Below are 22,907 nucleotides of genomic sequence, written 5' to 3'. Positions count from 1 at the left end.
TTTTGATGTTCACCTTACTCACCTGTGGCTCCTAAGTAAACCATGTCAGCAGATGGTCTAAACCAGGTGTTGGATAACCCCTACAGTGAGTTAAGAAAGTTAGTCTTATCCCAAGGCATGTGAAAACTTCTCTTGGTGGAATGGGAAGATGAGAACAATTTGTTCCAAAGGCCATGAAGGCAGGTGAAGAGGTGCTGTGGAGCACTTGGTTAGACAAAGACACCAAGGTCATCCACTGCATCGAATTATCACCAGTCATCTTGACTGGCATCAGATAGTGATGACTCTAGAATAGAGAGGGAGGAGTGGGGTGAATGCAACTCTGCCTCACTTAAATCCAACTTACACACGAGTCAAAAGACATTGCCATACCATTCCAGAGCTAGCTTAGGATTTGGCAGGCATCAAAGGAAAGTGTGGGAGAGAAGAGGTATTAGATATCAAACTGAAGGTACAGAGCCATTGTACAGTCCACTTTATGGTGTGCCTGTGAAACCTAGACAGTCTACCACCACCAGGCCAGGAAACCAAATTGCTTCCATTTGAATTGTCTTGGGAACATTCTGAAAATCACTGGGCAGGATAAGATCCCGGGACACTGAGGTCCTTTCTCAAACTAAACTGTTAAGTATTCCAACTCTATTGTAGAGAATGCAACTCTACTGGGTTGGCCATATTATTTGAACACCAAATGTGTACTTGCCAAAGCTTTTGTGGAAAATTCGCACAGAGCAAGTGCACACAAGGTGGAGCCAAAGGGGGGAAAAAAAAGATTTAAGGATATTTTCATCCTAAAAATTTTTAAATTCATTATATGACATAGGAGATACTGGCACAGGACCCCCCCAGCATGTCATGCACTCATCAGAAGGTTCTATGAAGGAGAATTAAATTAGCTCAGAAAAAAATGCAGGATGCACAAAGAGAGATTTCACCCCAATTATTCATAGACTATTTGTGTCCAATCTGTGACAGAATATCCTGAGGTCATAATTGATCTGATGAGCCACAGTCGGCCATACTAACTTGACTCTAACATAGTGATGTAATTTTGGTCCTCTATGATAAAAGAGGAAGCCAAGCAAGCAACAAAGGTAAACTTGAGCTGTTCTCACAGGTTTGTAAGAATCAAGTGAGATAATGCTTTTAAAGTTCTTTTTAAGTCTTTAAGGGTGTATAAATGCTAACTAGATGCCTTCCCATTTCAGTAAAACCAGATAAACCTTAGTAAAAGAGCAGAGACCAAACTTGAAGGGGGCAGCAAAAAGTTATTTCCATACAGGAAAAGGTTGGGGAGTTTCAATAACTAAATTATAAATGAACTCAAAAACAGGCAAGAGCCAGTGCTGAGGCTCATTCAGTTGACTAATTTTTAGGCATGAATTTTAGGAATGAATATAATGAGTTGTTCATCCTAAAAATAGGACTGAAAATATAGTAATTGAACCAAAAGAAATTTTAAAAGGTAAAAATGAAGCTTGATCCACAGCAAATTGTTTTAGGATTCAAAACAATCATTTTGAAATACAGTTACTCAGGTTTTATTATCAGAAAAAATATTTAAAGCAGGAAAAACATGTAATTAGCAATTCAAATTTTTTGACAAATATCCAGCCAAAATAACAAAGCAGACTAATATAGTCTTTTTAGATTTTGATCCTTAATCAAATGCCAAACAATTCAAAATTCACAAAGGAGCAAATTTCCTTTCTTGTAAACTTAAATCCAGTGGTTCACTCAAGCTAACTACTACATTTGCTGCTTCTCAGGCCTCAAGCTGACAGTAAATGATGCCCCAGTTTTAAGGAATAGAATCTACATCTCCTTTAAGAACCTACTGAATGACTTAAGCAGAGAGACAAAAAAAAAGAAAATGTAATGTTATAATGGCAGAAATTAGATATGGATCCACACTTATCCCAAGATAAGATCATATAAGATATACCAAGATAAGATCAAAATGGGCCCATGATTTAGGCATAAAGAATAAGATCATAAATATATTAGAGGAACAGAGAATAGTCTACCTCTCAGACCTGTGGAGGAGGAAGGAATTTATGACCAGAAGACAACTAGAGATCATTACTGATCACAAAATAGAAGATTTTGATTACATCAAACTAAAAAGTTTCTGTACAAACAATACTAATGCAAACAAGATTAGAAGGGAAGTAACAAATTGGGAAAATATTTTTAAAAGTAAAGGTTCTAACAAAGGTCTCATTTCCAAAATATAGAACTGACCCTAATTTATAAGAAATCAAACCATTCTCCAATTGATAAATGGTCAAAGGATATGAACAGACAATTCTCAGACGATGAAATTGAAATTATATCCACTCATATGAAAGTGTTCCAAATCACTACTGATCAGAAAAATGCAAATTAAGACAACTTACCACTACACACCTGTCAGATTGGCTAAGATGACAGGAACAAATAATGATGAATGTTGGAGGGGATGTGGGAAAACGGGGACGCTAATACATTGTTGGTGGAGCTGTGAAAGAATCCGGCCATTCTGGAGAGCAATTTGGGAACTATGCCCAAAAAGTTATCAAACTGTGCATACCCTTTGATCCAGCATTGCTGCTATTGGGCTTATATCCCAAAGAAATACTAAAGAGGGGAAAGGGACCTGTATGTGCCAAAATGTTTGTGGCAGCCCTTTTTGTAGTGACTAAAAACTGGAAGATGACTGGATGTTCATCAATTGGAGAATGGTTGGGTAAATTATGATATATGAAGGTTATGGAATATTATTGCTCTGTAAGAAATGACCATCAGGATGAATTCAGAAAGGTTTAGAGAGACTTGCATGAACTGATGCTGAGTGAAATGAGCAGAACCATAAGATCACTATACACTTCAACAACAATGCTGTATGAAGATGTATTCTGATGGAAGTGGATATCTTCGACATAAAGAAGATCCAACTCACTTCCAGTTGATCAATGATGGACAGAAACAACTACACCCAGAGAAGGAGCACTGGGAAATGAATGTAAATTGTTAGCACTACTGTCTATCTACCCAGGTTACTTATACCTTCGGAATCTAATACTCAACATGCAACAAGAAAATTGGATTTACACACATATATTGTATCTAGGTTATACTGTAACCCCTGTAAAATGTATGAGACTGCCTGTCATCTAGGGGAGGGAGTAGAGGGAGGGTAAAATTTGGAAAAATGAATACAAGGGATAATGTTATTAAAAAAGTTACTCATGCATATACTGTCAAAAAAAATTTTTATAATTATAAAAAAAAAAAGAAAAGAAAATGTAATGTTATAGAAATCAAATGATACAAATAAATAAAAATGTTTGTCAACTGGGGAAGAGGGAAAACAATGGACAGTTTTTAAAAAGATAGCTTCCATACTTCCCAGATACCTCCATACATGATGCAGTCTCCATTTAACTTTATGAATTCCATTGCTACAAATATCCTGACACTTGATATCCCTTGATTCCAGGTCTTCACACTACTTCCATTCTACCTTCAATGACCCACCTCAGTCCAATAATCAATTGCCTTGTGTGTGTGTGTGTGTGTGTGTGTGTGTGTGTGTGTGGTCTCATATTAGAGAAGACAGAAACTGTTCAATCCTTCTTTTATTCTTATCCCTAAACCTTAGCACAGAACATGGGATATAATAAGCACTTAATAAATACTTCATCTTTCTACCAATAGCTTTTGCCATAGAAACAAGATGTGCTACTAATGTACCTTTAAAAATGACTAGAATCTTGAAAAACTGGCTGTTTAACTGTCAATATAGAGATACTTAACTGAAATAGCTAAAAACATTTAAATGCAATAGCTAAAAAGAGAATGTCTTTCCTATGAGAAGTTTTAAGTCTTATATTACAAAGAAATAGTAAGAAAATTCTTAAGAAATTTTAATTACAAATCTGAGAGCTAAATGATGGGCCCAATTTTCAGAATTGAGAAGCAAGCAGTAATAGTGATGGTTGAAGATCTGTCTTCTGTGACTAATAAAAGTATTGTAAATAATCACTTTTGTATTCATTTTAATGTTATGTTGCTAATAAATTACAATCAAGAATTGACAAGTTTAAGTAAGAGATTTGGGATATACACACACACATATAAACACGTTAAAAATTACTGAGTTGAGTGAAAAAAAGGAAACAAATTCTTATACTACATAAAGTGTTTACAAAAATTGAGAAAAATCTTTCCAAATTTTTGAAATGCAATTCTAATATGTAATCTATAGGGAGAGATAATAATAAAAACTATAGAATATTATCTAATAAACATTAATGAAAAAATACTGAACTCATAATTATTATCAGTTGTAAATAGATAAAATGCTAAACCTTTCCCAATGACTGGGATTTGAAAAAATGTCCATCACCACTATTAGTTGTGGAATATAGTTTTGGAAATATAAAGTACAGCATTAAATAAAAAGAAATCCATGGAGTACACATAGGCAAAAAGGAAAGAATACCACTCTTTAAAGATGACATAATAGTTAACTTATGGAACCCTAGGTCAACTAAAAATTAAGTGAAACTTTAACATCAAAATGCCAGGATATAAAACAGACTCATAAAAACTCTTGCTCACAAACTTGGTATACTTCTAAGTACCAAAAAGCTAGCTAGCGATGTGCTAAAAACTAGAAGAAAATGAAAGAGCATTATCTTTCACAACTAAATAGCGACTTTAAAATGATCAAAAAAGAGAAAATGCATTATTTAGATAATAATTTAAAAGCTTTTGCACAAGCAAATAAAATGCAATTAGAATCTTAGAGTTAATCATTTAGGAAAAAAAATCCTGAACAAACTTCTGACAAAGGTCTAATATCCAAGATAAACTAAAAATTGGTTAGAAAACTCATTCCTCAATAAATTAACGATCAAGCAATATGAACAGGCATTTCTTCTCAGGTGGAGAAATGCTCCAAATGATGTCTGAATATAGACAAAGATAACAACCAAAAAAAAAATTTTTTTAATCTATTTTCAGAGAATATTGACTAGATTTTAAACAAAAAGACATTTGATAATTTTAAAAACCTAAAGAAATTTATAAAGGTATACTTAGAAGAAATCAAGATGTTTGTGTGGTTTAGATAAAAGGAGGGTAAGAACCACTTCAATTTCAAAGACCTATTATTAAAACATGTTCAAAAGCAAACTGTTAACAGTTCAAAGATACTGGGGTCCAATTAGCTTGCTAGTCACTTCACACATAGTGAAAAGGAGGCTGCTTTGTGTAAAATAAGCTTTATATATACATACATACATGTGTGCATGTGCATGTGTATCTTGGTCTAAAAACCCAGTTCAGGTTAACAAGAAAAAAAAATGAACGTTGAGATAATAGCACCTTTCATACCTAAAACCTCATTTGTAGTGTCTCAAGGATAAATGAAGATATTACTCATTTCAGAAATACTGATCTATACCAATTGAGAGGATGGCCATCAACTGAGGAATAGCTCAATGTGATATATGATTATGATGGAATACTATTAAGCTAGAAAAAAGATGAGCAGGTGGCTTCAGACAAATCGGTGAAGATGAGTGGTAAACTGATGCAAAGTGAGTAAGAAAAACCTTTTCTTGGTTGTGCATACTAACAGCAACATTTTAAGAAGACCATTCTGACTAATAAAATGATTCAATCCAAATCCAAAAGACTTGGGATAAAAAAAAGCTATCTCCAGAGAAAGTGGAGTCTGAATGCAAATAAGGGTTAGGAGGGAAAGAATATGGATCTTAAATTTTGTAAATGGACATCAAAAATAATTTTTTAAAGAATTAATACATTTATATTGATATATGATATCAACTAACTTAAGTAGTTTTAAAAGTGAATAGGAAAGCAGAACTGACCATCTATAACTATGCAAAATTGTTAAGATGTAGGAAAACCGAATGCTGATATGTCAACAATCAATAAATATTTTTAACGTGTTATGCACTAGACACTGTGCTACATGATGATTCAAATACACACACACACACACACACACACACACAAAAAAAAAAGTTTGTCCCTATTAACCTTCAAGTGTTTACAATTTAATAAAATAGGAAAGACAAAAGAGCAAAGGAAGCTAAAAAAGGGAGAGACAGAACAGGGGTCTAAAGTCAGAGAAGATTTAAAGTAGAGCTGAAAACTTCCTATGTGACAAAGATTCTGATTTTGCAAAGAAATATAATGAAGAAAATTCTTTTTTTATTATATATATATATATATATATATATATATATATATATATATATATATATATATATATATATATATTTTATAATATTATCCCTTGTATTCATTTTTCCAAATTACCCCCCCTCCCTCTATTCCCTCCCCCCGACGACAGCAATACCAACATTACATGTGTTACAATATAGTCTAGGTACAATACATGTGTGCGAATATCATTTTCTTGTTGCACAATAAACATTAGAATCCGAAGGTACATGCAACCTGGGCAGACAGATATTAGTGCTAACAATTTTCATTCCCCTCCCAGTGTTTTGAAGAAAATTCTTGAAGAGACTTTATTGACATCTCCAGGGAGCTGGATCTGTATATTTAGAATCGAGAGATCAGCAGTAACAATAATAGAGGTGACTGGTTGTGATCTCACAGCTGCTGTAATATACCTTTAAGTCTGTTTTATTGTTTGTTACACTATTTAAAACTTAGGAAAGTAGAGATTTTTGATGTAAATGAGTGAAAATTTATTGGTAAAAGTTTTCTCTTTAGTAAACTGGGGGCTCAGGACTAATTGACATTTATGGTTAATGTAGATATCTTAGTCATTGAAGAGATATCTAAATACTTGACAATCTTGGGATACAGATGTGAACACAAATAGAAAAGACGAATAAGCAGTAGTAGTATTAACATTACTAACATTATTAATATTACTGTGTTTCACAATGCACCTGAAGTCCTACCTCATCCATAGTTTTGAAGTCCCTATTGTTGTATGTATGACAATATGAGAATCAGAATAATCAAAGACTATCTAGACTAGTTTATATTTAAAACAATTCCCTTCCAATAGAATTAACTATTTCTGTTCTGATGAATCATTTATTAAGCATTTACTATATCTAAGTATTATGCTTAGCACAAGGGATACAAAAAAAAAAAAAGACAGTGCTCTCTAGAAGGTTATTTTCTAATGGAAGAAAATATTGCCTGTCCTACCTCTCACGGGTATAGAGGGGCAGTGTTTAAGAAAGAGGAAATCAGAGAGGAGAAACTTTCAGTGAATGTAACTTAAATTCACCTCTCTGCAATCCCACCCCAACATCTTTCAGATCTTGGAGGACAATAACTTTGACAAACCCTAAATCCACTTTCCCCAAATGAATAGTCTTTCATTTCAGAACCAGATTCCAGTTTCCAACTCACCTTGTTTGCTACCTTTCTTTATACCAGGTCTTTGCTAAAATAAGAGCCCCAAAACCAGACACAACAGGACACAAATCAGAACAAATTTCTGAAATCACTTCTCTTGGTTTAATCTATCCAATGAAACCATTCCAGCAACCTCAGAAGTGCACAACCTTCCTGATAAGAAATTCTGTTCATATGTCAATGTTTTAGAAAGCTTATTCCTGGAGCAAGTGAATTTCCCTCATTTCTCCCAAAAAGGAATGACCTCAAATTGTAAGCAAGTGATCTCTTCCTACTTGAATCAACTGTGATTTATCTTCTATTGGGTCTAAAATCTCATTCCTACCAACCAATATATAAAATATATATATACCAATATATAAAATATATTCCTACCAACCAATTTTATACTATGACTCTCCCAGAGAGTTGCCTAATAACTAGTTGTTTACTCTTTTAATTTGTGTTTCTTGTTATTCAGTACAATAAAAGTAGATGTAAATGGCAAGATCCTATTAGAGCTAAATTTCTTATGAGCCCACGATAATGTAAGAATTTTTTAAAATGAAGTCATAATATGATGAGACTAGCTTTGATTATATATAACTAGACTGAAACACTTTTCATATACATAAACAAAACTGGTCTTTAATCTTAGATTTGTAACTTCTTTTAAAACTTATGCAATGAGGTGACTAAGTAAATTCAGCACAGTACCTGGCACGCGTTGTTTAGGAAAAATGAAAATAGCACGAATATCCATCTCTTTAATTTAAGGGAAGAAAAATAAAAGGTCATAACATGTTACAATTATGATAGCATAAAACATTCATATTTCTCTTTTTTCCCCTAAGGATGGGTGAAGCTTATACAGATTAAATAACTGATATACCTCCTTCAAACAAATTAATCTGTAATTCTCAAGCAACCAGACTTCTAAAAGATTATGAAAACGAATATCATGCAAAGAACTCTACTTCCATCTTCCAAATTTGCCTTCAACAAACTGAATCTCAGATGATCAGAAATTTTGAAGTTTCTGTCCTGATGGTCAAAGATGAAACTAAACCAAAAAAATACTCATTAGAATCAGAATCTAAACAAATACAAAACACAATAAAAACTCACAAGAAAAAAGGCATCTATCTCCTTTTCTAAATGTTTTTTATAACAAAAGAAAATTTTATTAACTTCACAAAAAGTTATTTTAAAAAACACAACAAACATGGCTTTGGACATTAGAAGAGATTACAGTTAGCTGAAAGATTCTAAATGTTAAATTTAATATGGAATTGTAATGGCCAAAAACTGGAAACAGAGTGGATGCCCATCAATTGGAGAATGGCTGAATAAATCATGGTATATGAATATGATGGAATATTATTGTTCTGTAAGAAATGACCAACAGGATGATTTCAGAAAGACCTGGAGAGACTTACATGAACTGTGCTAAGTGAAATGAGCAGGACCAGGAGATCATTATATACTTCAACAATACTACATGATGATCAATTCTGATGGATGTGGCCATTTTCAACAATGAGATGAACCAAATCAGTTCCAATAGTGCAGTAATGAACTGAACCAGCTATACCCAGCAAAAGAACTCTGAAAGATGACTATGAACCATTACATAAAATTCCCAATCCCTCTACTTTTGTCTGCCTACATTTTGGATTTCCTTCACAGGCTAATTGTACACTATTTCAAAGTCCGAGTCTTTTTGTACAGCAAAATAACTGTTTGGACATGTATACATATATTGTATTTAACATATTTAACATGTATTGGTCAACCTGCCATGGGGGGAGGGGGGGAGAAGGAGGTGAAAAATTAGAACAAAAGATTTGGCAATTGTCAAATGTTGTAAAATTACCCATGCATATATCTGGTAAATAAAAATTATTTTTAAAAATATTAAAAATACAATCAAAACTCTTAAGTTTCCTCTCACTCAAATCAGCAAAGATGCTAAAAATGAAAATATGAGGGACTAAGAAATCAACACAATATACTTTTGGTAGATCTGTAAATTGAAATTTTGAAAATCAAGTCAGTAAACTGTTGATACATTTGACCTTGTGATTTTACTATTAAGAAATTTTTTGGCAAAAAAAATCACTAACAAAAAGATGAGTGCATCTCACACTTAATGTATATATTATAACTATATTTATATGTAATAAAACATTGAGAATGAGAAACTCTAATAAACATGCAAAAACATCCTTCAGCTGTTCAAATAAGGGAGTTACCCACCTTATATATCTTTGTCCCTTCCCTTTATATAACTATGATACTATGATAAACAGTGATCCTATTCTTATCCTATGATAAACAGAACTAAAACCATTATTTGCTGACTATAAGAAGTATATAAATGTAAGGCACTAGAGATATAAAGTGATTTCAGTAAATGCAAATGCCACTAAAAAGTTTAAAGTTTCTAATTGGCCATGAACAATACTAAAGTATTGAGCTATCTATGGGAAAGTGGGAGACTACAGGTAATGTTAGGTACATTATCAAATGTGTTGTGTCAGTAGTGTCAACAGAGACAGCTTTGTGGTCCAATGGATGAATAAAGTCTGGAATCAGGAAGACCCAAATTCAAATCAAGCCTGAGACTTGCTAGTTTTAGTATAGGTCCTAGCAAATCATTTCTATTTGCCTCAATTTCCTCAGCTATAAAATGAGAATCAGACAATATTGCTGTAGTGCTGAGCCAAGTGCCAACCTGGCACATTGTAGGCACTTAAAACGTTTCCTCCCTTCCTATTTTTCTTTCCCATAAGTAATATCCACTAGTAGATATAACTAATATTTAGGATTTTTTAAATTTGCAAAGTGATTTGCATGTTTTATGCCAATTAATTCTCAAAAGTCTACTTGAGGTGCTATTATTCATACTTTACAAGATAAAGAAACTAGAAACTATGAGAGTTTAAATGACTTCCTCAGGATTACAGTGAGCAAGCAAGTGATCTCTAAGAAGAAATTTAAACTCATTTTCCTGATTCAAAGTACAATGGTCTGCTAGGTCACCTTGCTACCTACTAGGAAATGACTAAAGCTTTTAAAAGGTAAAGAAGAATAAGAAGAATTTTCCTTTTTTTTTTTTTGGGGGGGGGGGGCCCGCAGGTAAAGTTTTATTCATTTTGAAGTTAAATACAAAACAAGAAAAAGACATTTCCATTTACACAGAACATAAGAGCCGATTCTATATAAGATAATAAATTTCCATTTAAAAAAATCTTGCATAATGTTTCACATTGCCTTCAAAGTTACCCAGCTTTTCTTTCCTTCCTTGTATTTTTTCTTGTTTCTGCTGTACACTTTTTATTTTTCCCCTCCTTTCTCTTTCCCCCAATAAGTCTATAATTAACAGTACAAGCATGCACACATACAATACTTGCACAAATATACAATATACACAACACATTTATGTAAAACCATACAATGCCTATTTCCACTTATCATCTTTCTCTGTAGGTGGATAACATCTTTCATAAATTCAAGTCTTTCCATGTTTTTCTAAATCATAAAGTCCATAATTTTCCTATAACATAGCAGTATTCCAACACATTCACAATGTATCTGACTGTACATTGGTTTTAATTATACAAGAAAAATTTAATTTAAAACAATTGAAATTCTCCATTTCACATTTCAACAATGATATTATCCCTTATAATATACTTTCAGGTCTGATACTGCTGAACCTCCTTCCTTTTCCCCCCCCATAGTTTTCTGACCTTTTGTACTTCCCAAATCAATTTTTTTTCCTAAATCGCTAAGAGAATTTTTTTTCTAATTTAATTAGGATGGCACCAAATAGATTACTTAGGTAAAAATTTTAAAATAAGAACAAAATTCTTGGGACCAACCTCCTCTCACCTGGAATGCTCTAATAAGTAGCTGCTTTTTCCGTCTTGCTCATCTATAATTAGATGAGCTTTATTTCCACCGATTTCCAACATTAAAAAACTAAAACTTTATCAAATCCGCAGATTTTCCTTCTCACCCTCATAAGTTACTCCATAACCTAGCTCTCTGCAGCAACAAGCTAAATTTTGTCATCCACACATCCCATATTTCTTCCATGCCCTCCTTTCCTCCAATCCCACAATGACAGTAACTTTAAAAGTTCATCTTTCTACTAATCTAATCCTTATTCTAATCACTCCTTTGGTTTTCTCCCCTGTATTTATGTAAATAGCTTATGTTATAAACATTTGAACTTACTACATTGTTTTATTTTCCTCATCTTCTTCACTTCCTAATTAAAGGTCACCGAACCTGATCATTAAAAGCAGTTGTCAGATAATACCAAATTTCTAAAATTTCAAATGAACATCAAATGCCTATATATGCAAGATATTATATAATAAGGTCCAGAAATGCAAAGGCAGAAGAAAAAGAAACACATCTAGAATCTAAGACTTGAGGTACAAAGAACTAGCTAACTCCTAATTTCATAGTTAAGTGGAGGTCAAGAAGAATGAAAGGTTTTAAATGCCAAATATATATTTTTCTCAATCCTTATCTTTCTTGTCCTCTCCTTGTTTCATTATTCAGTAGCATCCAAGTCTTCATGATCCTGTTTGGGGTTTCCTTGGCAAAGACAGTGTGTTTGCTCAATTTACTGAGGGGAAACTGAGGCAAATAGGGTTAAGCAACTTGCCAAGATCACACAGCTAGTGTCTGAGGTCAAAATTGAATTCTAAAACAAAAATGTCTGACTTCAGGCTCAGTGCTATCCACTGTGCCACCTAGTTGTCCTCCACATTTTCTTCTTTGGGGAATACTAATCTCTCTTGGTTCTCCATCTGTATATCTGACCCGTTCTGTTCAGTCTCCCTGTACAGATTAAAATTAGGCCTACTAGCCTAGAAATCTACTAAGATTTCTGTCCCAAGCTCTTTTCTCTTCTTTACATACTTCATTTAGTAATCTCAATGGCTTCCATGGATTCAAAAGCATCATCTTAATGCTGAGGTTCCCAGGCCTATGAAAATGCATTTCTGATCCACCACCTATTGAATATCTCCAACTAGATGTCTTATAAAGATCTTTAAAAATTCTGCATTATCCAAAACTGAATTCATTATCTTTTCCCCTTCGAATTTCCCTATTACTATAGAAAACATTTTCCCAGTTACCCAGGCTCACAACCTAAGTATCATATACAACGTGCCCCTCGCCCTCTATTCAGTGGCCAAGACCCATGGATTTCACCTCTTCAAACCACCCCTTCTGTGCTCTGAGGCTGCTATCATTCTGATGCACCCAACTCCTCACACCAGGACTACTATATCAACCTATTGGTTGGTAGGCCTGTCACTCTGGACCATCCTTGATTTGATTACCAAAGTGATTTTCTTAAATCACAAGGCACTCTCTTGAACTCCAGACTTTTCCCATTTCCATTCTTGGAATGCCTTCCTTCTTCATCTCCATCTCTGGCTTCCTTGGCTTCCTTCAAGTCCCAACTAAAATACTTCTACAGGAAGCTTCTTCCAACTCCTCTCACTTCTAATGCCTTTCTTCTTTTCCTATCTTCTACTTAACCTGTATATATTAAATTATATTGTATAACATATAATACATTAATACTACTATGTTCGTATGATATATGCTGTCTACTTCATTAAAATGTGAGCTCCTTGAAGGCAGGGATTGTCTTCTTTTTCTTAATTCTTCAGCACTTAACACAGTTCCTGGTACATAGGAGACACTGAAAAATGCTTACTGATTGAACTGTGATCCCAGTTCTGACTGTACCAATCTGTCCCCAGAGTTTGCATTCTTTTAGGTGAAGGAGAAAGACAATAAGTATAGGGATAAACACAAAACTTAAGTAAATTTTCAAAGGAGACAGCATTAACAAAACACTGATATCAACAATGGCCTTGTGCATAATGTGGGAGCACCCTGAGGTCTCCTTTGAAAAGGGATTCATCTTAGTATATACCCTTCCTGCCCATACATGTGTATGTGCACATGCCACCTTACAGACTAGAGAAATACCTAAGACACAAATAAGCTTGTATGGTTAAAAAAAAAAAAAGGGTGGGGGTTTGGGGGGAAGCACTGGCTTTGAGATCTGGCAGTGTGACCCTGGGCAAATCCAAATAAGCTACTAAACTTTCCCAATTCTAAATTCCAATGGACTCACTTCTCTCCCCTCTGTTTCCTTTTTCTAACTACTGCAACCATCTTATTACATATTATCAAAACTTTTATAATCTATTCTTCCATCCCAAAGTATTATAATAGTATCTGGTAAATAAGGAGGTAAAGGAGATAAAGACTAGAGACAGAAGTCAAAGTAATGTTTGTTATTTTATCTGATCTTTTCTTTAAAATAGTCCTTTCTAGAATAAGGTCCCACAGGTTCTATTTTAGAATGGTAATAAGCACAACAAACAGCCACAGGTTTAAAGGTCAACCCAAAATGAGAGACCTTATACTGTACTCTTGATTCATGCTCTGCTGGAGGGGAGGGAGAAGGGGGGGGGGGGGAAGAAAGAATGTAAGCTTTAGGATCTCTGGAAAAAAAGCTGAAACTCCAAATTTTTTTTATTCAAAGTCTTAACTGGTGACAGAATCCAAGAAACTGAAAAGAAAATTCTCACCTAGATTCTGTTAAAACACAATATAGATAAGATTCTATAAAATAAAAATTCTATAAAAACACAGCACACAATATTTACAACTGTAGATATTTATACAGTATGACTTAAATCTGAATAACTTACATCTCTAAGGACCAGCACTCCATTTATGGTCTTAAGACTAGTACTAAATATTAGATGTTTGAATTTTTGTTTGCATTTATTTGTTTTGTAAACATGTACTTAGCTTCAAAAAAAAACAAGACAGAGGAAAAATAGGGTTTGAAGTCAAGAGGTCCTAATGTACAAATCTCATTCCTACTATGTCTGGGCCTGTTTCATTATCTACAAAATAAAGTCATTAGACCAAATTTGTAGTTCTCAGGCATTTTGGTCTCAGAATCCCTTTACCCTCTTCAATATTGAAAGGGATTTGTTTATGTGGGTTGTATCTTCTGATAATTAACATTGAAAAACTAAAATATTTTAGCAGTATTATGAAAAGAGACTATCTTGTAAGACATTTGGGCACATCCCCTCCCAAACCAAACCATACTATAAAAACTGCAGAATATATGACTTGTAGAAGGATTCAAATTAGATTCTTACAACAATCCTGTTCAGTAGAGAGAGCAGGTACCTATTTTATAGAAGAGCTAAAGCTTAGAGATTAAATGATTTTGTGATCCAGCTGGTTCAATGGAAAGATTCAGAACTAGAGTATTCCAGTTTTCTGACTAACCCAGAGCTCATTCTGTTGTGCCACTCTGTCTCCTATATCTAACAAAAGTATCTGATATCCACCTTAACATTATACATTTTGAGACACTTGCTTCATAAATAGTTGCTTTTTGTGTTGCTCCCGATTTCTTTAGTAATACCAACATAAGTTTAACAAATTTTCCTTTCCAAACTTTAAATATTTTGCCTACTAGGTTCACAGGAACTCTAATGAAATGTGCTATCCAAAATAAAAGGGGGTTGGAGAGGGAAACATTTACAAAAATTTTATAAGCTTGTATAAACAGACAATTCTAAAATCAAAAAATTTTTGTTTAAAGATTGTTATACTCCCAGTAAGATCACCATTACTATTCAATATTGTATTAAACGATAGCCTCAGCAATAAGAGTCAAGAAAGACATTAAAGGAATTAGAGTAGGTAATGAGGAAACCAAACTATCACTCTTTGCAGATGATATGATGGTATACTTAGAGAACCCCAGAGATTCTATGAGAAAGCTATTAGAAATAATTCACAACTTTAGCAAAGTTGCAGGATACTAAATAAATCCACATAAATCCTCAATATTTTTATACATCACTAACAAAATGCAACAGCAGGAGATACAAAGAGAAATTCCATTCAAAATAATTGTCGATAAAATAAAGTATTTGGGAATCTATCTACCAAAGGAAAGCAAAGAATTATGAGCAAAATTACAGAACACTTGCCACAAAAATAAAGTCAGATTTAAATAATTGGAAAGATATTAAGTGCTCTTGGATAGGCCGAGCGAATATAATAAAGATGACAATACTCCCTAAACTAATCTATTTAGTGCTATTCCAATCAGACTCCCAAGAAACTATTTTAATAACCTAGAAAAAATAACAAATTCATATGGAAGAACAAAAGATCTAGAATTTCAAGGGAATTAATAAAAAAAAAAAAAAAAAAATCAAATGAAGGTGGCCTAGCTGTATCTGATCTAAAACTATATTAAAGCAGCAGTCACCAAAACCATTTGGTATTGGCTAAGAAATAGACTAGTTGATCAGTGGAATAGATTAGGTTCACAGGACAAAATAGTGAATAACTACAGCAATCTAGTGTTTGATAAATCCAAAGATCCCAACTTTTGCGATAAGAATACATTATTTGACAAAAACTGCTGGGAAAACTGGGAATTAGTATGGCAGAAATTAGGCATGGACCCACACTTAGCACCACATACCCAAATAAGATCAAAATGGGTCCATGATTTAGGCATAAAGAACGAGATCATAAATAAATGAGAGGAAAATAGGATAATTTACCTCTCAGACCTGTGGAGGAGGAAGAAATTTGTGACCAAAAGAGAACTAGAGATCATTATTGATCACAAAATAGAAAATTTTGATTACATCAAATTAAAAAGCTTCTGTACAAACAAAATTCCATGCAAACAAGATTAGAAGGGAAGTAACAAACTGGGAAAATATTTTTACAATTAAAGGTTCTGATAAAGGCTTCATTTCCAAAACATATAGAGAATTGACTAATTTATAAGAAATCAAGCCATTCTCCAATTGATAGTCAAAGGAAATGAACAATTTTCAGATGATGAAATTGAAACTTTCCACTCATATGAAAGTGTTCCAAATCACTATTGATCAGAAAAATGCAAATTAAGACAACTCTAAGATAACCACTACACATCTTTCAGATTGGCTAAGATGACATGAAAAAATATTGAATTTGAGGGGATGTGGGAAAACGACACTGATACATTGTTGGTGGAGTTGTGAAAGAATCCAATCATTCTGGAGAGCAATCTGGAATTTTGTCCAAAAAGTTATTAAACTGTACATACCCTTTGATCCAGCAGCGCTACTATTGGGCTTATATCCCAAAGAAATGCTAAAGAGGGGAAAGGGACCTATGTGCCAAAATGTTTGTGGAAGCCCTTTTTGTAGTGGCTAGAAACTGGAAAATGAATGGATGGATGCCCATCAATTGGAGAATGGTTGGGTAAATTGTGGTATATGAATGTTATGGAATATTATTGTTGTGTAAGAAATGACCAGCAGGATGAATACAGAGAGGCTTGGAGAGACATCAACTGATGCTGAGTGAAATGAGCAGAACCAGATCATTATACAACAATACTACATGCGGATGTATTCTGATGGAAGTGGATATCTTCAACAAAGAGAAGATCCAATTCAGTTCCAATTGATCAATGATAGACAGAATCAGCTACACCCAGAGAAGGAACACTGGGAAATGAGTGTAAACTGTTTGCATTTTTGTTTTTCTTCCTAGGTTATTTTTACCTTCTGAATCCAATTCTTCCTGTGCAACAGGAAATTAAATGTTGTAAAAAAAAAAAAAATTACCCATGCATATGTAGTAAAAAATTTTATAAAAATAATAAAAATTTTTAAATAAATAAAGTTATAAATAAAAGTTATAATAAAATATATAATAAATAAAATAATAAAAATATAAAGTTATAATAAAAATTATACTTCTGTTATTAGTTTTGAGTAAAAATTTTCAGTTCAGTATCCCTGCATTCGAGTCATTAAAAAAAAAAAAAATCACATAGATTTAACAGAAGCCTGACATCTTTCATTTTATAATAAACAAAGCTGTTCCAGTACTCGTGTCAGAAAGTATAACATGAATGATGTGCTGAAACCAATAGTTTACTGCTTTAATAAAAATAACAACCAATGTTAGTACTAAGGCCTAGTTTTCTTTTGAAAATCATTCAAGAAATGGAAATTCCAAACCTAAATTCCAATAATCCTCCTACATTCCCAACACTAATAACTTTTCTTGTCCCTCCTCCAAAAAAAAAAGTACTTTTCAATTAAATCTCTGAAAATTCTGCTTATTTTCAACTAAGCCTCTTTAACAATTTACAGAAACTATTAATGTTCACACCATTCTTTATGGTTAAATACATCCATAAAGGACAAGTCACTTCTAGCATGAATGAGAAAGGGAATAAGTATGTATTAGAAACTTACTATGTTCCAGCACTTTTTACAAAAGTTATCCTCACAAAAAAAAAAAGTTGTACCTCACAATTTTTGATGGTGGTTACTAAATTTTTCAGTATTCAGAATCTTCATGATCCCATTTAAGATTTTTCTGGCAAAATATTGGAATGGTTTGCTTCTTTCTTCTCAAGCTCATTTTACAGATGAGGAAGTTAAAACAAACATAATAAAATGACTTCTGGTAGAGGCAATTGGGATTTAGTGACTTGCCCAGGGTGACCCAGTTTCTGTCAAGTGCCTGAGGCTGCTAAATGAGTTTTCCTAACTTTAGACCCATATCCATTTTAGCATCTTGTTGTTCTCACAACTACCCTGCTGTTATCCCCATTTTATAGTGAGTTAACAAGCAAACACAGAGGGTTAAGAGACCTACCCCGGAAGGCGACACAGTAAGTCAGAAGTTACATCTGAACTCGGGTCTTCTAATTCCAGATCCAGCACATCTATATCCATCTCATCACTACTGCTTCTGATAAATGAATGATGGTCTGATTCAAAATAACTGTGAGGGTGAACTAATGGAATTGCCTACTATCTTGTTTTTCTTTGTTCATTTACACATTAGGAAGATATAAAAATAACTTATTTCTCTGTTACTGTAAAATTTTAATCAGACAGCACTATTTGGGTTGACACAAACTGGCTGTGACCTGAGCAGTCACTTAAATTTTAGGTCTACAAACAATTGTCTAAAAGTAAGTTGCAAACAAGGTGCCTGACCTGAATTAGTAGAAGGAATTTACTCACCTGGGAACTTTCAATGCCAATGAAATCACAGGCTATCTCCCAACACATTAAGGGCAGCAAGTTTTCAATGTTTTGGTATTGTTTATGTGGGTATATTTATAAAGTATTATTGTGAATATAATTGTGATATCATGGATCTCCAGAAAGAATCAAGGACCTCTGAGTCCTGGTTAAAATCAAACCTTTTATAACTTAATTTTTTTAAATAAAAATTTTAAGTCAAAGTCAAAATACATTAAAACAATTCTTTAAAGACTTTACACTGGACATTTTAAAGTTAAAAATCACAGAAAAATACATGATACTCCAAATATAAGTTTAAAACTAAATCAGCACAGATAGGGTTCTTTCCTCCAAAATTTCTACCACTTCACAAACATAAATTAAAATTAATGAGGTTTTAATAGGATAAGCCCGAATGTTAATAACATAATGAAATGGCAGAGGCTAGTGGTGCACTGGAGAGCTGGGGCTGGAGTCAAGTCCTGAATTCAAATCCTGCCTCAGAAGCATTAACAGCTATTATAACTCCAGGCATGTCACTTTACCTCTCTGCTTCAGTTTTCTTAACTGTAAAATATAGATAATACAGCACCTATTTGAAGGGTTGCTGAAGATCAAATGACAAAAGTATTTTTAAAGTGCTTAGCACAGCAAGTGTTCTTTAATGCTTATTCCCCTCCCTAACTACCCCCCCTCTAAAAAAGACAAGATAAAGTATAACTAGCAACCGTTAAGTGTGCTATTGGGAAGAAAGATGTTCTTAAAAAACGAAAAACCCACCAAATCTTCTATCTTGGTTTTGTAACCTAGAGCTACCCACTAAGATTACTAGTACAAGTGTTTAATCATCTCCAAATTCGGGACTATGAACAAGTGATGTGTGTCTGGGAGTAGCTATGGAAAGGAGACCTAGAGATCTAAGGGTATTTTAAAGCCAGGTTTGAGAATGCAATCTCTGTTCATATAAAAATTAAATCCACATATTAAGAAGTCAATCTCATTAGAAAAAACTTTTACCCAACTAAGATAAAGATAATCAGCCAGTCCGCAAATGGAGAAGCAGTAGGGCAGGTAACACAAATCATTAGGAAAAAAAAACTAATAACAAGTTTAGTATCACTGAAGCAAATATATCTTATACTTTGCTTAGAATATTAATCAAATTATTATCAAAATAGCATTGAAAAAGTGAAGTAACTGAAAAACATGAGGGAAGAGAGGGATAGTATATGTCACAAAGCCTGAAAGCGCGAGTGAAAATTCTAGACAATTATAATACAGTCAGCATTATACTTCCTATAGAAGCACAACTGTCTCTAAACTCCTTTTAAATCATCCTCCTAGCTGGCCTATGCTAAATAATGTACACACAGAAGCAGGCCAGCCTCCAGCAGCCTGAGTCACCTCCCCTCGCTCTCTCCCATAGGAGGCAGGCTACAGCAGTTTCTCAACCATCGACACCCAAGCCCTTCCCCATCTGCACCAGAATGGCCCACGGGGACCCGCCCCTCGCTAGGGGAAGTCCCCAACCCCCTCCGCCCCCTGCTCCCCTCCCCCCCGCCGCGTTTCTTAAACACATCAGGATGTGCTCTGAAGGGGAAACGCTTCCCATTCAATCCCACGGGGAATCGGAGCAGGGCCTATTCCAACACTCCTCTCCCGGTTTTCCGCTCTGATTCATCTCCACACACACACACAGGACTCTCCTATCCCCGCCAGCCCCCGCGGGACGGAGGCGTGAAAAACAAAAACAAGCGGCTCCGGGAGGAGGGGGGAAGTGGGTCCCGGGCGCCCCCACGTCCGACACGCCCGCCCACAAGTCGGGCGGGCCTGCGCAGCGCGGTCCCGGGCGGTTAGGCCGCGCTGCGGGCTGGGGTCTGGCCTGGTCTCCGGGACGCTGCGATGGCCGCGCGGGAGAAAGAATGGGCCCAGCATGCGTGTACCATAGACACGCGAGCACACGCTAGCCAAGACGGATGCAGCTCGCAACACTGAGGCTGGGGATACCTGTGCACACGCGCGCCACACACACATATACACACGCACGCACCCTGGAGGAGTGGTAAATAGACTGTAGGCCGGCTTCTACATTACACACCCACGCACACTCGAGAAGCCTCACGCTTCCCCCAACAATCCTCCAACACGCACACTTCCCCAGATCGGTCCCTGAGCCAAACCGCCCCCCCCCACTCCCCACGCGCGCACACGCCCACCCTCCCACACGCACAACTAACGCGCCCTCCCTCCCCGCTCCCGCAGACCGGCCATACCTCGCTCCCTCCTCCCCAGCTGCCATGAGCGCGGAGCCCCGAGCCGGGCACGGGCGGGCGGGCGCGCGCGCTCCCCGCGACTCCCTCGCTCCGCTCCCCTCCCCCGCCCGTCCCTCCGCCCCCGCCTCACCTGCATTCAGCGCGCCGGGCTCCGGGCGGCGGCAGCGGCTGCGGCGGCGGCGGCGGGGCAAGCGGGGGAGGCGGCGCGGCGGCGGCGGCGGGGACGGCGGGGGCGGCGGGGCTGAGGGCAGCCAAGACATGCAGGCAGCCCGCCGGCGAGGACAGGCACCGGCCGGGGGGGGCGCGGGGCGGGCGGGCCGGTCCGGGCCGGGCCGTGGGGAGGACCGAGGCAGAGGCCGCGGCTGGGCGGCCCCGCTCCGAGGGCTCGCTGAGGCGACTCCGCGGGGCCCGGCTCCGCGGCTACAGTCTGGGCCCGCCGCCGCGGGAGGAGCTCGGCGCTGGGCTTCGCCTGCTCGCTGAGGCCGCGGCCTCGGCGCCCGCCGCCTTCCGATTCTTTCTCGCTCACACGCTGCCCACGTTCCAAGCTCTTAGACCGGGGGAAGAGAGGAGGCGACCCCCGCGCGAGCAGCGGATGGAGATTAACAACAAGGTGCCGAGTGTGGGAGAAGGAGGGCTGATTGACGTGGAGGGGCTGGCGGGAACCGGGCACGCCCCCGTGGCTTATTCGGGGGCGGGGCCGCGCATGCACGCTCAGTGGGGGCGGAATTGCGCCTGCGCACTGTATGGAGAGGCGGGCTGGCCCCTCCTCTCCTGCAGCTCCCCCTCTTCTGCATCCCCCGCGCACGCCGACCTTCCGGTTGTTTGCAAGCTTTGCGGGATGTACGCGTACCCTGGAAGGGAGGGAAAGAGGGACGAAAGGAGAGGCAGAGCTGAGATCACCCCGCCATCTATTTTTACTGCGAACTATTTACCGCAGTCCCTGCCGAGGCAGTCCTCGGACGGAAGGGCCGTCTAGAGGGACGACTCCGAGGCATCGCTGATGGACGTGGATGATGTCAAGTCCAAGAGATGCTGCTGCAGGCAGCGATGAGCTGTGGAAAGCATCTTCTTACCTGGAGGCGCTCCCCGCACCTTTTCTCTCCCCTTCCCTGGATCAATGAGCCTGCTCCTAACCCTAAATACCAAATGAAAGTAAATGCGCAGCCTGGGCCTCCCCTTATTCCCCCCGCCCCCATTCTCCTTCTAATCCCGTTAAGTATCATGATTATGTGGCTACGAGGGAGGGATTTCCAAACCAAGCCACAGAGCATGTATTTAGTACCTACTGAGTGTCAGGTACTGTGCTAAGCACCGAAGATACAGAGAAAGGCTCGTGATAGTCTCTGTACCCAGCTCCCGGTAGGAGACATGATCCAGTGAACGTCATTGCGGGGAGGGCACTAGAAGCATTCATTAAGCGCTCTTTGTATGCCTGTGTACCGGTCCGTGTGCTAAGCTCTGAAGATCCAAAGAAAGGCCTAAAGCTGTCCCGCTCTCAAAGAAATCTTAGGCCAAAGGGAAAGTGCAAACAACTGTCCATAAACACGCTGCATTCTGGATAACAAGAAGGGCCCAATTAAAATTATTTTGACTAATTTTCATTTATTTGTGATTTGGGGGTTTAAAGTAGCAAGGCTCTTTTTTCGTTGGATTTAATTTTTACCTGAACAACTTCAGTACCCTAAATGATTTTAAGGGCATAATATTGCCATTCAGTTGGGATTTGAATTTAAGCCCCTTTCTCAGTGCTTATTTTGGACTTATCAATTATTATCAGCTTTGGAAGATTAATGCACAGTTACTGTTGTGATGTTAGGTTACAGCACACTGGGCTCATTGTGTTTGTTTCAGTTAATCTTAAACTTTATTATTGGGTGTAAAATGCACTCACGGCCTTCCATTAATAAAACATGCTGTGTATGTGCAAATCATTAACTAGAACTAAAGGAATATCAAGTCCATCACTGTACAGGCCCAACTGCTTCATGCTTTGCTTTCTTTCAAAGAAGTGTACTTTTTAGAATAATAGAAATAGCCCTCAGGAAAGAGAAGGCAACAGATACTTCCCCCCTCCCCCCCAGATGTCAAAAAA

General features: G+C 36.9%; 2 protein-coding genes across 2 annotated transcripts in view; one reads left to right on the top strand and one right to left on the bottom strand.

Annotated features, from left to right (window-relative positions):
* Nucleotides 1–21,052, bottom strand: part of CNOT6L (CCR4-NOT transcription complex subunit 6 like) — a 76,569-nt gene extending 55,517 nt beyond the window's left edge. The window contains exon 1 of the mRNA XM_074274618.1: nt 20,946–21,052. The gene's annotated coding sequence lies outside the window, so the exon portion shown is untranslated. The remainder of the gene's footprint in view (nt 1–20,945) is intronic.
* Nucleotides 20,445–22,410, top strand: LOC141547300 (uncharacterized). The gene is made up of 3 exons (XM_074275763.1): nt 20,445–20,481; nt 20,845–21,425; nt 21,753–22,410. The coding sequence occupies exons 1-3, from the start codon at nt 20,445–20,447 to the stop codon at nt 21,789–21,791; spliced, it is 657 nt and encodes a 218-aa protein (XP_074131864.1). The 3' UTR covers nt 21,792–22,410.
* Nucleotides 22,411–22,907: the final 497 nt, after the last annotated feature.

This window comes from Sminthopsis crassicaudata, chromosome 6, assembly GCF_048593235.1.
Source record: "Sminthopsis crassicaudata isolate SCR6 chromosome 6, ASM4859323v1, whole genome shotgun sequence".
NCBI lineage: Eukaryota > Metazoa > Chordata > Mammalia > Dasyuromorphia > Dasyuridae > Sminthopsis > Sminthopsis crassicaudata.
The sequence above is the reverse complement of the archived record's forward strand: the minus strand, read 5'-3'. Positions and strand labels throughout refer to the sequence as shown.

Bases quoted from the DNA above. Each gene is read 5' to 3' on its own strand.
- LOC141547300 (XM_074275763.1), top strand. From the start codon at position 20,445: ATGGCCGCGCGGGAGAAAGAATGGGCCCAGCATGCGT. The intron at 20,482-20,844 runs GTACCATAGACA...AGCTGCCATGAG, and splicing joins AGAATGGGCCCAGCATGCGT to CGCGGAGCCCCGAGCCGGGC. The intron at 21,426-21,752 runs GTGCCGAGTGTG...TATTTACCGCAG, and splicing joins GGATGGAGATTAACAACAAG to TCCCTGCCGAGGCAGTCCTC.